Here is a 16,916-nt window from a genome sequence, read left to right as displayed (position 1 = left end):
GATGTCTCGTATTTCATAAACCAGTAGTCCGATTTGAGTGATTCTTTTAGTATGTTATAGCCTTATTATTTAAGAATATCGTTGTAGTAATATTGTTGCTAGACAGGTAAATACCATTTTATACCGGGTGTACCAATCATACTGTGTTTTTTTCTTAAAGTTTGGAACACCCTGTGGAATATTCTAGCATGTGTAAAATATTAGAATTAATACTCGATTGTAGACTTAGGCTTGCTTAACATTTTCCTTTTCGATTCATTTACTTATGTGAGATAATAAAAAAGTTATGTGCGTTCTATCCATGTTTTTCATCAATAAATCCTCATAGTCGGGGAGGACAGTATACTAAATTTGCAGTTACTCGAGCGTTATGGGAACCTATTGGATTGTGAACATTATGTGCTAAAATCAGAAAAAGGTTAAGTTAATTTTTCCATAAAGTGGGGGACTTCTCATTTTTTAATTTAATTTTCCATTTGAAACAATCATTTTTCTCCGAGTATAGCATCTATCCATAATTCGAAAAAATATGTCGAATAAAAGTTGCTTATTTTTACGCAAAGAATCCAAATCTGCAATAAAAATTGGGGGCTCCTATTTAAGATTTTAAATGAAATCCCCCATCCCACCTCCTTAAGGGCTCGTGACACCCCACGGAGAGGGGTGGGGGGTAAATTAAAAATTATAAATACGAACATCAGATCGTAAAACTGCAAAATACACCTATTCAATATTTTTCAAAAATCTACCGAATGGCACCAAACACGACCCCCCACGAAGGTGGGGTGGGGGGGTTACATTAAAATATTAAATAGGAGCCCCCAATTTTTATTGCAGATTTGGATCCTTGACGTAAAAATAAGCAACTTTTATTCGCAACATTTTTCCTATTATGGATAAATAGCGCTATAATCGGAAAAAACGATTGGTGGAAATGGAAAATTAAATTGAAAAATGGAGAATCCCACAGTTTATGGAAAACTTAACTTAACTTTTTTTGGTTGTAGCACCCACTCTTCACAATCCACTCCAGGTCACAAGAACGCTCGAGTAATTGCAAATTTAGCATACTTTTCTCCCCTACTATGAGGATTTATTGATAAAAAACATGGCTAGTTGTTAAAGCACATAACTTTTTTATTTTCCAACATAAGCAAATGAATCAAAAAAGAAAATGTTAAGAAAGCATAATTCTGCAATCGAGTTTTAATTTTAATATTTTATATATGCTGGAATATTCCACAGGGTGTTCCGAACTTTAAGAAAAAAACACAGTATGCTTGTTACACCCGGTATAAAATGACATTTACCTGTCTAGCAACAATATTACCACAATGATATTCTCAAATAATAAGGCTATAACATACTAAAAGAATCACTCAAATCGGACCACTGGTTTATGAAACACGAGACATCAAACATGTCCCATTTTTAACGTGTTCGGCTAATTTTGCCGGTGTGTGTAGTAACATTTAATAAACAGATTCAATATCTGAAAAACTATTAAATATTTTTCGACCAATTTTTTTTGCTTGATACTGGTAACATAGCGCAACTTAGTCTGTAAAATAAGATATTTTATAGTGCTTATTTAAAACGCTAAAAATAATTGTTTGCAAATTTGTTTTTAAAGTTTTATATATAATTATTTAAATAAATAGGGGGCAAATTTAATTTAGTAAGTCTTATGAGAAATATTTACTCTTCAACTTTGCAGAAAAAAATCCTATAGACCTTCGTTGGTAATTGAATGACCTCAGCAGTTAAAAAAGTAATTTTTTTGCAAAAATGACCCCTTTTTAATTATTTAAACAATGATCCCCTTGTATGATTTGGATACTTTTTTGAAAATATCTTTTGTACCCACCTAAACTTTGATATAAAATTTGTTTTAACCTGTAGGAATTTACATATTGACTTTTTTTATTTTATTAGGCTAACATACACATAATTTATATACGTACAAGATTTATTACACCGAAGTGATGACAGTCGCAAATTCAATACTTTTTCCCCATCCAAGAAGTGCACAACATCACTAAAGAAAGGACCACGCAACACTCCTTATGGAAAAGTGGTCCCGGTCTAATTTGATGAAAGTTTGGTCAATGATAGTTCTTGATGTGTAGATTAAAAATGTCCATGGCACCTGGGTCTGAATAACTACTATTCTCGAGTTACAGCCTTTTGAAGTTATTGGATTCGAGTGCTCGGTTTACGTTAAGTGCACTAATTTACGGTCAAGTGAACGAAAAGTTTTATTATTAGAAGAAGAGAAACACATGTTCTTCATACATACTTGCGTGTTGTATATGAATTCGTGGTCAAAAATAGTTGGATCGTATTTTAGTCTTCAGAAAACCCCCGAAAAGTCTTCAGAAAACTAAAGAAGTGGGGTATAAAATGTGCTGCTAGATCGATATAAGCATTATCATGTTTTCATGAATGCTTCTCAGTTATGCAATACCAGCAAGACTGCAGTTCCGCCTTATCTTTAGAAAACTACTGAACAGTGGCGGATCTAGGAGGGATAGGGGTAATTCCACCCGTAACATGTTCCAGAATTATGAAAAAACTTTATTTAACGAAAATGAACGAGATGGAGCCATCAAAACACATTTAGAACCAAAGAGCGGATAGTGTGACGAAAAGACGTAGGCCCAGAGCACGGGCGCCCATATAAAAAATTTTAGGGGGGCCAAACGTGAAGATGTTGCACATTATATTTTGTATACTTTGAATAACCGTATATAATTCAAAGCACCCGAAAACTCAGGGGGGCCACGCTTCCCCGAACATTCTTCAACATGAATTTAACAGAGATGAAAATTATTTAAGAGATTGGTTCCAAAATGGAGACATACTCCTGGTAGACAGAACATAAGAGATTGTATACCATTTTTACAATTACTAGGTATCGAACATAAGATGCCAGCCCTTTTGCCATGTGGACAAAAGCAACTTTCAACTGAAGATGCTAAAAACTCACGCATTATTACAAAAAATCGATGGATTGTAGAAGAAAGAAATGGCCATTTACCCTCTATCTTTAAATTTTTTGCCAATCCTCTAAACATGAACCTGCATCCTAAAACATTAACCTGATTAGAACAAATGGTCAATGGAGAAGGCCAAATGGTCAATCATGATTTTGCTAACTTTCCTGTTTTCGACTTAGACTACCTAAAAGATCTTACGATTGGGATATATCAAATTAAACTGGCACCATCTTACATACAAGATAAAATAATAAGAGAAAATGACGAAGAGTTTCAAATTGATGAGAATATGGATGAACCGGGATTCATACGAGTTCGAATATTTTCTAGGTTTTTTCTAGGTTTCGGCAAGCTACAAAACACCAAGTATTCATTTCCTATACGGTTGATGAAGATAATGATGAAGATGAGCCTGCAGAAGAACCGATTAATGGGTACTACTGTACCTGTCAATCTGGTATAGATAGATAGATATTTATTCATTTAAATAGGTTACCCTAATATACAATCAATGTAGAGAATAGATATTACAAATAATTTACAAAATCGAATATAACTAAGCAACATCAAATGAAATTGAAACAAACTTTAAATAAATTTTACAACATATAATACCATACAATACCCACCCATAAAATTAACATAATAAAGTATTATGGTGAGAGAACTGTAGGTACTTGTGCTCATATCACCAGTGTGTTATGGTTTCTAGGCTTTGCAAGACATCAACCCATTGTTAAGTATCCTGATAGGTCGTTAGTTAACACGACGTATGATGCATCTAAGCGAAATCAGCAAAATGTTAACGTACAAATAGTCGAAGATGATTTAAACCCGATTTTTTCATAGACAATTGTAATTAATATTTAGCATTTACAGACTACCAGGTACTTTGTTTTTTTTGTATTGAAATCAAGTCCATGTTCTCTACCTGTCTTACATCTGATATGCGGGACAAGTTTCATGTCAGCTAATGTATTTTTTTATGTTTCAACAATTTTTTCTTTAATTATTCTGGAACATGTTACGAGTGGAATTACCCCCATCCCCCCTAGATCCGCCATTGTTCAGTAGTTTTCTAAAGATAAGGCGGAACTGCAGTTTTACTGGTATTCCATAACTGAGAAGCATTCATGAAAACATGATAATGCTTATATCGATCTAGTAGCACATTTTTTAACGCACTTCTTTATTTTTCTGAGGACTTTTCGGAGATTTTCTGAAGACTAAAATACGATCCAACTATTTTTGACCACGAATTCATATACAACACGCAAGTATGTATGAAGAACATGAGTTTCTCTTCTTCTAATAAGAAATATTTTCGTTCACTTGACCGTAAATTAGTGCACTTAACGTAAACCGAGCACTCGAATCCTTCAGAGGGCTGTAACTCGAGAATAGTAGTTATTCAGACCCAGGTGACATGGACTTTTTTAAGATACACATCAAGAAGTATCATTGACCAAACTTTCATAAGGAGTGTTGCGTGGTCCTTTTCAATTCAAAAATTTATTTCATCGGAGCGATGAAGTTCCCTAATTTAATATTTTTCCCCATCCAAAAAGTGCACAACGTCCCTAAAGAAATTTTCAATTCAAAAATTTATTTCGTCGAAGCGATGACAGTCACTAATTTAATACTTTTTCCCCATCCAGAAAGTACACAACGTCCCTCAAGAAGTTTTCACTTCAAATATTTATTTTGTCGAAGCGATGATGGTCGCGATGACGGTCACTAATTTAATACTTTTTCCCATCCAAAAAGTGCACAAGGTCCCTAAAGAAATTTTCGATTCAAACTTTTATTTCGTCGAAGCGATGATGGTCGCTATGTGTGTGTGTGTGTGTGTGTGTGTGTGTGTGTGTGTGTGTGTGTGTTTTGTTTTATGGCACTGGAACTAAGCCAATTAGCCAGAACAATATCACATCACAATATATGTAAACCAAACGTAAATAAAGCGAATTGCTTTGCATGTTACACCATGCGCAAAACTGACAGTTTTTGATGGGCTATCGAGCATACCAGTGTTAGTGTATCGTGGGTCTGTCACAGATATGTGGTTACATGTTATTCTCTCGGACATACAAGTCTATAATATAATATTTTCTCTTAGTTCGTTGTGTTGTCTTAATGATCTATAGTCAGATATTGTTCTTCCACTCCAACTTTTCCCATGCGTCACGATTCATTTTCAAATAAATAAAGTCAAAACAAAAAGTGAAACGAAGGTGATGTGTATATATTTATATTTTATAATAAACTATTTTCATTGGGAAATTTATATTTTGTATACTTTATACTACATACTATACATATCAGCATACGTTTAACTTTATGTTGCATATGACGCATGGGCAAAGTTAAAATGGAACAACTATAATTTTTTTCATACCTATGTAAACTAACAAAAAGTTTTAGAAAAATATAAGCTTGTTTGAATTTTTCCGAAACAATGCAAATTTCCGTTCTACAGTCCCTGGCCATATTATTAGACGCACTATAAAGTTTTATAAAAAAAATGAATTATGAGGTGATACTAAATTGTTTTTTTGTATGTACCAGACACAATGTATATCTATTATTTTGTTGTCCATTTAATTGTCTAGTTTTTATCAAAAACGAATCATCATTATTAATTAACAAATATGTATTTATTGACTCTTGAAGAAAACAAAAATAACTACAATTAAATGTTAAATATTTTGTTGAGCCACTACTAGAGCTTTAATTATGCGAGGCATACTATCACTGCAAACCTGTACTACGATACCTGTAGAATTAAAGCTCTAATAGTGGCAGATCATTGTTGATTAGCGTTCGAACAACCGGCCCTAAGAGTCAATAAATACATATTTTTGTTAATAATAATGTTATGTTGTTTTATTTGTGATAAAATATAGACAATTAAATGGACAACCAAACAACATACACTGTACAATTAGTACAGACGTATGAAAATAGCTCAGTGTTATATTTCAATTTTAGTTTTGTATAAACTGCCTTTTGAACTTAAAGTGTGATATTAGTGCAAATTATAGTATAAAGTGAAAATAAGAATCAAAAATTACAAGCGGAAGAGGCTGTAAGTAAAAAATTTTAAAAATTAAATTATATTAAAAACTGACAACCTATAATATTTAACAATTGTCAAATAAAAACATTTGGCTAGAGATAGGAGTAAACATTTTGGAACTGTAGAGGTGGGCGTTACTCCTTACGGTATAATAATAAAATAATAGCTGATAAAACTAAAATGCAAGTCAATATTCCGCCAGAACCACCTGACAGGGGAAAAAATTATATGATGTCAACAAATGAAAATGATAAGGTCATAAAAAATCTGTACACAAATAATGATAACGGACCTTTTTACGTATATATCGAAAATAAAAACGGTAATTTTGAAAAATTGCACCGAATCGGGACAGCCAGAATAATATTAAATACAGTGCCGGAGGTACAAAATAATATTACATTAATAACAGTAATTGGTAGGAATAAAGTAAAAGTCGAACTTAATTCTTTTGAAAGTGCAAATAAATTAATAATTTCCGAAAAGTTAGCAGCAAAGGAGTATAATGTTTACTTACCAACATTCCTTATACAAAAAAGGGGAGTAATTAAGTTAGTTGATAAAGAGCTGGATGAGAAAGAATTAATTAATATAATTCAACCTAGATATGGATATAAATTTGAGGTAGTTAATGTAAAAAGAATTAATAGAAGAGTTAAGAATTCAGATGGAAATATAGAGTATATCGCTACATCTACCGTAATAGTATCTTTTAAGGGTCAAACGATACCTCAGCAGGTAATTATAGAAAAAATGATATATACAAAAAAAAACTTTTCTACAGTGGTTAAAAACAATCCAGCAACTACCTCGAGTTATTATACAATAGCAAAACGGAAGAGGACTGGAAGTATTAGTTCAAATACGAAAGATACGGCAACAATGGAGCAACATAAACAAATATTACGTAATCCCAATGTACAGTCAAAACCGGTTTTTTCAAACTACCATAATATACCTGATTATCACAATAGTGATAATTTACAAATGGACAGTAAAATGTTTTGTGAAAATATATTAGATTTTATAAAAACTAAATTATATCAATTAAGTTATACTATGGACATAGAAACATTAGCAGCTTTAAAAAATAATATAGAGAAAGTAATAAATAACACTAATGGCTAATATTAATATGTTGCAATGGAACGGTAGGTCTGTTTTAGCAAATAAAGGTGCTTTAGAAAGGTATCTTTTTGATAAAAATATTTCTATTTGTTTTTTATCGGAAACTTGGTTTAAAAGAAATATGAATATTCATTTTTCAGGATACAATATATAGAGAGAAGACAGACATGATGGATATGGAGGAGTGGCCTTGCTGCTTAAAAGCAGTTTGGCTGTTTCTCCAACTCCATTATATCATAAAATAAATAATGTAATGACTATTAGCATAGCTGTCCGATTACCTTCACGAAAAACAATAAACTTATACTCAATATATGTTAAACCTGGATTAAGTATTTCACAGAATGATTGGATAAATTGTTTTGGTAGTTTGAAAAAACCATTTTTGGTAGGTGGTGATTTTAATTGTCATAACGTTGCTTGGGGTTGTAGTACTACGGATCGTTTGGGGAAAAATTTATTAGAGGCCATTGATGAATGTAATTTATTATATTTAAATAATGGTAAAGAAACTATTTTGTCTAGACCGGGAAGTATTAATAAGTCGGCAATAGATATTACTATTTCTACAGCCGATGTTGCTCATTTATTTGACTGGGACGTGGATGATACGACATTAGGTTCAAATCATTATGTAATTTTAATGAAGATAAATTTGAATTATAACGTTAATAATATTAATTATACTAGAAAAAAATGGAATATAGAGAATGCAGATTGGACGCTTTTTTCTTCTCTTATGGAACAATATGCTGAAATTAATAAAAATAATAATGACTACAATACCTTTATTGAAGAATTTAAAAAATATATTAAAATTACTGTTCCAGAGAAGAAAAAATCGTTTCACGCAAAATTTAATAAGAATTGGTGGAATCCAGAGTGTAGTAGGGCAATAAAGCAACAGCAATTAGCACTTAAACAGTATAAAAAACAAGGAACAATTGAAAATTACATTAACTACAACAAATGCACAGCTATTACTAAAAAAATAATAAAACAAAGTAAAAGAAAAGCATGGAGAGAATTTTGTGTCTCTTTAAATAGAAACACAAATATTAAAACCATTTGGAGTCAAATACGAATGTTAAATAATGCCTATAAACCACCCATAAGTTCAGTTATGGAAGCAGATTGGATAACAAATTTTTTTAATAAAATTTGTCAACCGGGTCCTGCTCAAAATATTCGACTAATGTAGAAGAACATTATTTAGTAAAATCATTTACTATGAATGAATTAGAAGCGAGTATAAAAATAAACAAAAACACAGCTCCAGGACTTGATGATGTTCAATATATCATGATAAGTAAATTGGGAGAAGAGGCTAAGAATATGCTACTGGCAATTTACAATAAAATATGGAATACCGAATGTTACCCATCAAGTTGAAGAGAGTTTATAGTTTTACCCTTTCTAAAACCATACAAAAATCCAGAAATGCAAGAATCATATCGAGGAATCTCGTTAGGATCTTGTATTAGTAAAACATTTGAAAGAATGGTAAAGTGGAGATTGGAGAAATAGTTAGAATCTAATGAAAAAATACCGGCTTCACAATTCGGATTTAGAAGAGGATATTCTACCACAGAAAACATAGGTCATCTAGTAACAGATATTAATCTTAGTTTTACTGAAAACAAGTCTGTTACAGCTTTATTTATGGACATAGAAGGAGCATACGATAATGTCAATCTTAGTATTCTATATAACAAAATGTCACTAATTGGTCTTCCGGAAAGTTTTAATAAAAAAATAATTAAGATGTATTCCAACAGAAAAATATTCCTAAACATTAACAATAACCTGTTAGGACCTCAAATTGTTAGAGATGGATTACCACAAGGAGGCCTATTTAGTCCAGTATTATACCTTATATGAAACATGATTTAGAAAAAACAGCAAAATTTTCAAAAATTATACAATTTGCAGACGATGTGGTAATTTATCAAGATCAAACTGAAATTAATCAAGGAATCAAAAATATCAATGATAACTACATAGCAATTAGTAACTGGGCATTTAAAAATGGACTTACATTATCTAAAGATAAAACTCAAGCCTGTATATTTACTAGACAAAGGAAAAATGTCCCAGTAGAAATAAAATTAAATAATATAAATTTTCCGGTACAAAAATCTGTAAAACACCTCGGTGTCATTTTGGATCAAAAACTTCTATGGAAAGAACAAATAGAAAATATAATTAGGAAAACAGAAAAAGGAGTAAATATCTTAAGGGCAGTTTCACATTCCATATGGGGAGCACATCCCAATCTCTCTCTTTTGATCTATAGAGCTTCTCTTCTTCTTAACTCAGGCGAGACTCGTTAGTCTCTGGCACTTGGTCATAAGACCTTTGTACCAAACCCTGTTCTTCTCCTTAAACTTTAATAAGTCCTGTGGCCTCAACGAAGGCCAACAGTTTTCTTATTGGTAGTTTTAAGATCTCTTCTGGTTCAAACCTCATTTGACCAGTGAAGTTCTGCCTTACATCATCTAGCACACTGCAATAGCATAGTATGTGTATGGCAGTTTCTTCTTCCATTTCGCACTTTCTGCACCATGGTTCATTCACCTTACCTAGTTTGTATAGGTGATTTCTTAAACGACAATGTCCAGTCACCATTTCAGTGACCGTTTTGATCTCTCGTTTATTGAGGTTCATCAAACTGTTCGAGAGTTTTTTATCAATATTCTTGATTATTTTTTTAGTCTCGATTTGCCCTTGAGTGGTTCTCCATTTATTTTGATGATTCTTTATCAGCCATTTCTGAACCTCGTTTTTCATAGCATCTTTAGTGATGCCACAGAAAGGTTCTGGGCCTTCAAAAGTTTTTTTCGAGCCTTGTTTCGCTAACATATCTGCTCGTTCGTTCCCATGCACCCCTTCATGACCCGGCACCCATATTAAAGACACTTTGTTGTCTTTTGCCAGGTTATTGAGGAGAGCTTTGCAGTTTCTCACCAGTTTTGATTTGGTGAGAGGGTTCTTTACAGCCAGAATAGCCGATTGGCTATCTGTGTAAATGTTGATTCTCTTAGCTTTAGGGTCCTCATCAATTATTTCATCAATGCAGGCCACCAAAGCAAAAACTTCAGCCTGGAACACCGTTGTATGTTGACCTAGGCTGTAAGATTTATTATAGTTACATGTTTGCCCAAAGACTCCTGATCCAGTACCATGGGCAGTTTTAGATCCATCAGTGAACCATATTAAGTCTCCATTAATGTTTGGGACTTTTTGTTCTCTAGATGGTATAATTGTGTTAATCTTCTCAGTGAAGATTAGTTCTGGTGTCATCATATCTAAGTTCATCATAAAGATGTATTCCTCAAGTATAGTCCCAGTAATGTTTGTGTGGCTATTCAATACATAATTTGGCCTCCAAGTATTGTTTGCTTTGAGCCTCAGGATGGTCATAAAGGCTACCGCCGAAATATACAATTCCAGCGGAGGGAGACCTGTGATAGCCTCTAATGAAGCCGTTCCTGTACTATTCAAGGCTCCTGTTATATTTAGAAGCGCTTGTCTTTGTAGGGTGGTGAGAGTGGTCACACAAGATTGCAAAGCCGTCTTTCTCCACCAGAGTACTGACCCATAAGTAACTGTCGGTCGTATCACTGATGTGTACAACCAACATATCACCTTTGGTTTCAATCCCCAGGTTTTACCTACAACTCGTCTGCAGTTCCAGAAGAGTCGCTTAGCCCTATTGGTTATATTGGTAATATGAGTATTCCAATTGAGTTTCGAATCCAGGGTTACCCCTAGATACTTAACCTCATTGGTTCTTTCCAGTACCTCTCCAAATAATTTCAGCTCACTCAGTCCAGTAAGCTTCCTCTTATTTGTAAAGGCTACCAGTTTAGTTTTAGAAGGGTTCACGGAGAGGTTCTCTTTCAGACACCAGTTCTCTATGTAGTGAAGGGCATATCGCATCTGATACGCAACAGTGCTGGGAAATTTTCCCCTAGTTACTATCACGATATCATCTGCGAAACCCTGGACCCAGATTCCTTGGGCGCTTAGCCCATGAATCAGATCATCGACAACTATGTTCCATAATGACGGTGACAATACACCGCCTTGAGGGCATCCCTTAGTTGCCCTCAGATTTATGGTATCTTCATGCGTATCTGTGGATATTATTCTGCTCTGAAGCATCTGAATAATCCACTTGCATGTTGTGTTGTTGATTTTCTTCCTCACCAGTGCGCTTTGTATAGACTCGATTGAGGTATTATCAAATGCACCTTCTATATCTAAAAATGCAGCAAGGGCGACTTCTTTCTGATGCAGACTCCTTTCGAGTTCCGACACTAGATTGTGCAGGGCGGCTTCACCTGATTTCCCTGCCTGATACGCCCATTGCCGTTGGTGCAGTGGATTTTCATTTAAATTGTTTTTCTTGATGTGTTCGTTCAAGATTTTTTCCATGGTTTTTAACATGAATGAGGTCAGACTTATAGGCCTGTAGGATTTTGCTAAGGTGTAATCTGTTTTTCCTGGTTTGGGAATAAACGCCACCCTTGCCCTTCTCCAAGCTTTGGGAATGTATCCCAGAGCATGGCTAGCTCTAAATATTGTGATCAGGGGACCCATGATTATTTCCAGACCCTCCTGGAGAAGCTTAGGAAATATACCATCCGGTCCCGCAGTTTTATAAGATTCAAAAGTTTCAATAGCCCATCTGACCTTGTGAGAACCAAAGATCTCGTCAGAGGTCAGCCAGTCCCTTTTGGTTGGGCTATTGTTTGCTTGATGATTGTTATTAGCAGTCAATTGCGTCGACCCTGGAAAGTGAACACTTAAAAGATGCTCTACAGCCTCCTTCTCTGTGTCCGTATACTTCCCATTGGGCAATTTCATTGACTTGGGTTTGTTAATGTTATCTCTTTTGAGGATTCTGTTAACCCTGGCGCTTTCAGGTACACTTTCAATGTTTTCACAGAATTCTCTCCAGGATCTTTCCTTAGCGGATTGGATTTTCTTATTATAGGTTTTCAGTTTAGCCTTATATGCTTCCCAATCACCTGATTTCTTCGCCCTATTGAAGAGCCGTCTTGTTTCTCTTTTGAGATCAGACAGCTCCTTATTCCACCAAGTTACTTGCCTGGGAGGGCGACTTTCTTTTAACGGGAAGTTTTCCTCATATGAGACGACTATTGCATGCTGCAACCAGTCTACTGCCATCTCAACCTCAACATTGTTTTTTGGCCTTTTAGGATAATTCCGTACCCTTGTTCCAAGATCCCTCTTAAAGGATTCCCAATCGGTCACCTTAGGGTCTCTATAGAACCTTGGTTCCGGTTTGACTGAGTTTATCTCAAAGCATATGTATGCATGATCCGATAAGGATAACGCATCCGACACATGCCAGTCAGATATTATGTTCCCAATCCCCATAGAGCATAGGCTTAGGTCGATTAGTGATTCTGCTCTTGATGTCCTGAAGGTGGGCTTATTACCCCTGTTTAGAAGATCAAGTTCAGTAGTGCAAAGGTACTCAAAAAGTAACTTACCTCTATTGTTTGTATCTCTGCTTCCCCAAATGATGTGGTGGGCGTTGGAGTCGACTCCAATGATAAGTTCTGTATGCTTATCATTGGTGTATTCTAGAAGGTTCTCTATGTTAGTCCCTGGAAGTTGTTCTTTACTGTCAATAGGAAGGTAAAGAGACGCAACAATCAACTCTGTAACCAACCCATTGCAATTCAGTTTAATTCTGGCAGCTGTCATGTCTCCCGTACAGAGCTCCATAACTGGTACCAGGTTAAGGTCAGATCTACAAAATATACAAGTTCTGATTTTATTGTCAGGTACTCCCAAAATTAGTTCCCATCCCTTAACATTTAATCCCCGTATCTTACCTTCATTTATCCACGGTTCTTGAATAAGCACCATATCAATGTTTTTCTCAGCTACTTCCTGGCACAAAAGTGCCGAAGCTGTTTTTTTGTGCTGCAAATTGATCTGTATGATCTTAATGTTGCAGTTTATTCATTTTTGGGGTCTCTAACAGGCCCTCTTGTAATTTCTTCCACCTGCATAGATTCCCCTTCGGCCTCCTGCAGTTCGGAAGTAATCGTTGCAGGTTTTGGTTCCCCAATGTTCCCAGCCTGTCTTGCTTTACCCTCTTCCAACGGTATAATACTTGCTCGCTGTAGAAGGTAATAAGGCTTCCATTGAAGCCTTTCGAGCTGTGCCTCTGACTCCTTATCAATTCGGAGACTCACATGCAGTCCTCCGTCAGTTGCTGGTTTGGAACTCAGAATTGCCCAACGACTGGTCCTTAGTTCAGGATTTTGTTTTTCAATTCGTGCCAGTGGCACTTTCAGATCCTCATTTTTAGTCTCTGGAAGGTACATCAGTACACGCTTCGATTTTGGGAGTTCCTCAGCCTTAACGACCTTCCACTCCGTATTTTCTTCCAAGAAATCCTTTGTGATCTTAAAGGACTCCTCGTCAGCACATATCAACCCATAGTATCCATCCATGAGCCGATTACCTTCGTAACGAGGTGCGCAAGGAACCTCATCGATAAGTTTAATTAGGGCCTCTTTTATTGCCCCAACGTCTTTTTCCGTTACAGATATGTCTGGGTATTCTTTGGGAATTATTGCCGTCTTTATTCCCGTAAGAGCTGCTTTGTAGTTGCTGCTGAGCTTTTTGAAAGAGGCAGCAGCAGTTCTGCTCTTTTTTATTAATTTCTCCTCAGGAGTGCTTCTATCAGACACAGTCCGCTTGACAGCTTGTGTGATTTCGGCATTTCCAGGAGTTTTATTTTGAGGTCTAGGAGGTAATTTGACCTTAGAAGTGTCAATTCCCTGTTCTCTCATTTTCCGAAGCTTTCTTCTCTGTGCCCCAGATATTTTTGGCCGAGAAACCTCATCCTCAGCATCTTTTAAATGAGTCCGCATTGCGTCCTCAGTATTTTTATTACCCGATGTGATGGGATTATTTTCTTCCAGATTCTGCCGAACAGTCTCAGTGGAAGTTTGATTGTTTGTTGGGTTCTCCTGCGAGACCCCTAGGGTTAAATCTTTTAAATTTTTGCATGGTTCCATATTGATCCCACGAGTATGGGAGAAATAAACTGTCCATACCAGCAGCGCTCCCTGTGCCGGTACAAGGCCTTAAACGAAAGGGGGTGTGGCCTGGTTCCCCCAGTCGACCGTTTGAGACAGTTCAATTTAGACACACAACTGCCATGCAGGCCTGGGCACGGTACAATTACACCTTTACCTTGTGTGTTGGGGGTGTAGGTTTAGTGGGAAAAAGGATGAAGGAGGGATAGCATTTTCTGGTTGTACTCGGAGTGTAGGATAGATACAGCTGGTAGATAATATCGGGTCGGTTGACTATATATTGGCGATGTGAACAGTGCCGTAGAGCTATAGAGCTTATATAAGAGCAATAATAGATTATGGATCAGTATTTTATGCGGACGCAGCCAACTGTTATCTACAAAAAATTGAAGTCGTTGTGAACAAATGGTTAAGACTGTGTTTAGGCGCTCTAAAGTCTACTCCAATAAATAATTTATTTATAGAGTGTTCTGAAATGCCTATGACAATAAGAAGATGCAAACTAGACAGTCAATTTTTAATTAAATTACTTCATAAAGAATCCAATATAATTTAAAAAATTCATCGATTGTCAATACAAGATTTAATGAATAAATACTGGCAAAAAAAGAAATCACCTTGTATTGCAGAATGCTATAGACAATTGGCTAAGTACAAGGAAAATATTCACACTACATCAATAAACCTAAGCTATACCTATAAATTCGAAGAAACGATGAAAATAGATATAAATTTCCTTCGAGATTATTCGAAATATCCAAATCAAATAAGAAATCTAATGTTTGAAACATATATAAAAGAATTAGTACCAAATTCATATCAAATTTACACAGACGCATCAAAAAACAAGGAGGGAACAGCCTGTGCAATATATGATCCACAAGTTAAGTATAAACAAATGGTAAAATTAAATATAAACACAAACATATATTCGGCGGAGTTAATAGGTATACTAGAAGCCTTGAAGTATTGTCAACATATTATCACAAATTCAGAAATTGTTATAATAAGTGATAGTAAAAGCGCTTTGTCAAAAATAAAGCACCTGAAGATAACTTCCAAAGCAAATTATATTATTTTGGAAATAATAAAAAATATTAACAAATCAAATACAGATTTAAAAAAAATACGGTTATTGTGGGTCAAAGGACACAGCGGAATTATGGGTAATGAACTCGTAGATTCCTTAGCTAAGCAGGCTCTAAAAGAAGGGACATATATTGACTACAAATGTACACCTGAAGAAATTAAAAATATTAGCACTAATATATATAAAATAATCTGGAGCAAAGAATTTGAGGAAATTAAAAAAGGTATGTACTATAAAGAAATTCAATGTACAATACCATCAAGACCATGGTTTGCAATGACAACTCTTCCAAAATATGCAGTGAGACAAATATGCCATTTAAGATTTAACCATGCATTGATTCCAACATATCTACATAAAATTCATTTAAGAGACAATCCATATTGTCAATGTGGAGAAATAGGTGATGCTGAACATATGATTTTAAATTGCCCTCTAATACAAATAAATATAAATATGTAATATGTTTATAAGTAAATTATACAGTTGTAAAAATATAATACACCCAATAAATTTAACTATATATTATCACAAATTAATAATACAGAATTAATGCAATTATTTATAGAACATATTAAAAATATAAAAATCAAATTATAAACTAACTAACGTAAAGACCGAAATTAAAATACACTGTGTCTCGTACATACAAAAAACCTATATTTAGTATCGCCTCATAATTAATATTTTTTATAAAATCTTATAGTGCGTCTAATAATTTGGCCAGGGACTGTACATTGACTTCTCTACACTAAATATTTTGTTATTTACTAACCTTTTTCAGTTTTTTTATTTTCGTCAAGTGGGTTAAGTTTATTTCCATGTTGGTCTATTTCAGTTTTTATGGGACATTTATTTAAGGCACAAGAATCGTATGTCTCCTGGGTATTTTGTCTATTGGATTCCTCCTGAATTTCACATTTAAAACCGTCCAAAAGAGCGTCATTATACTCTATTTCTATTTTAAACGTTCCCTCGCTAATTTCTTGTTTTACTTCCATTTGATTTTGTGTATTCCAATAATAATTTTACACCCAAAAAGTAAAATAACTTGCGTTACCCAATTTACAAACTTTTAACAACAACTGTTATTTTTTTAAGTTAAGAGTTAAGTTTATTATAAAATCAATAAAATATAAGTTAATCTAAATGTAAACAGCTGATTTAAACAAGATTTAAACCAAACACAGTCCATAGTATTTGTTTAAACCAACGAAGGGCTTTTCATCAAGCAACTGACAGTATTGACAGTTCATTGCTTTTCATGTGTTACCAGGTCTACTGATTTTTCAGCAGAACTGCTGATTTGAACTACAATCTACTGATCTCTGTATAAAACCTACCGATTTGAACTCAAATTTACCGATCTACTGAAAACTTCTACTGACAAATCTAAAAAAAAATTCAAAACACAACATCCAACAACGTGTTAATCTTCTTTGGTTTCACTTTACCTAAATTTCTAAATAGTCGGTACAGGGCCCCCGTAAGGGGTACTGGCGCCTGTGTGCAAAAAAGGATTTTGGCGCCCC

General features: G+C 34.6%; 1 protein-coding gene across 2 annotated transcripts in view; it reads right to left on the bottom strand.

The window, feature by feature from the left end:
- The window catches only part of LOC126888838 (zinc finger protein 420-like), a 39,920-nt gene extending 23,224 nt beyond the window's left edge, over window positions 1–16,696 (bottom strand). Inside the window, exon 1 of one of the 2 annotated variants that reach the window (XM_050657262.1) lies at window positions 16,160–16,696. In XM_050657262.1, the coding sequence (XP_050513219.1) occupies window positions 16,160–16,385 (226 nt within the window). In that variant the 5' untranslated portion in view covers window positions 16,386–16,696. The remainder of the gene's footprint in view (window positions 1–16,159) is intronic. The other variant, XM_050657261.1, reaches the window with a different exon arrangement.
- Between the last annotated feature and the right edge of the window lie 220 nt (window positions 16,697–16,916).

Source organism: Diabrotica virgifera, chromosome 7 (assembly GCF_917563875.1).
Source record: "Diabrotica virgifera virgifera chromosome 7, PGI_DIABVI_V3a".
NCBI lineage: Eukaryota > Metazoa > Arthropoda > Insecta > Coleoptera > Chrysomelidae > Diabrotica > Diabrotica virgifera.
Note: the sequence above shows the minus strand (reverse complement) of the source record. Positions and strands in the feature narration are given on the sequence as shown.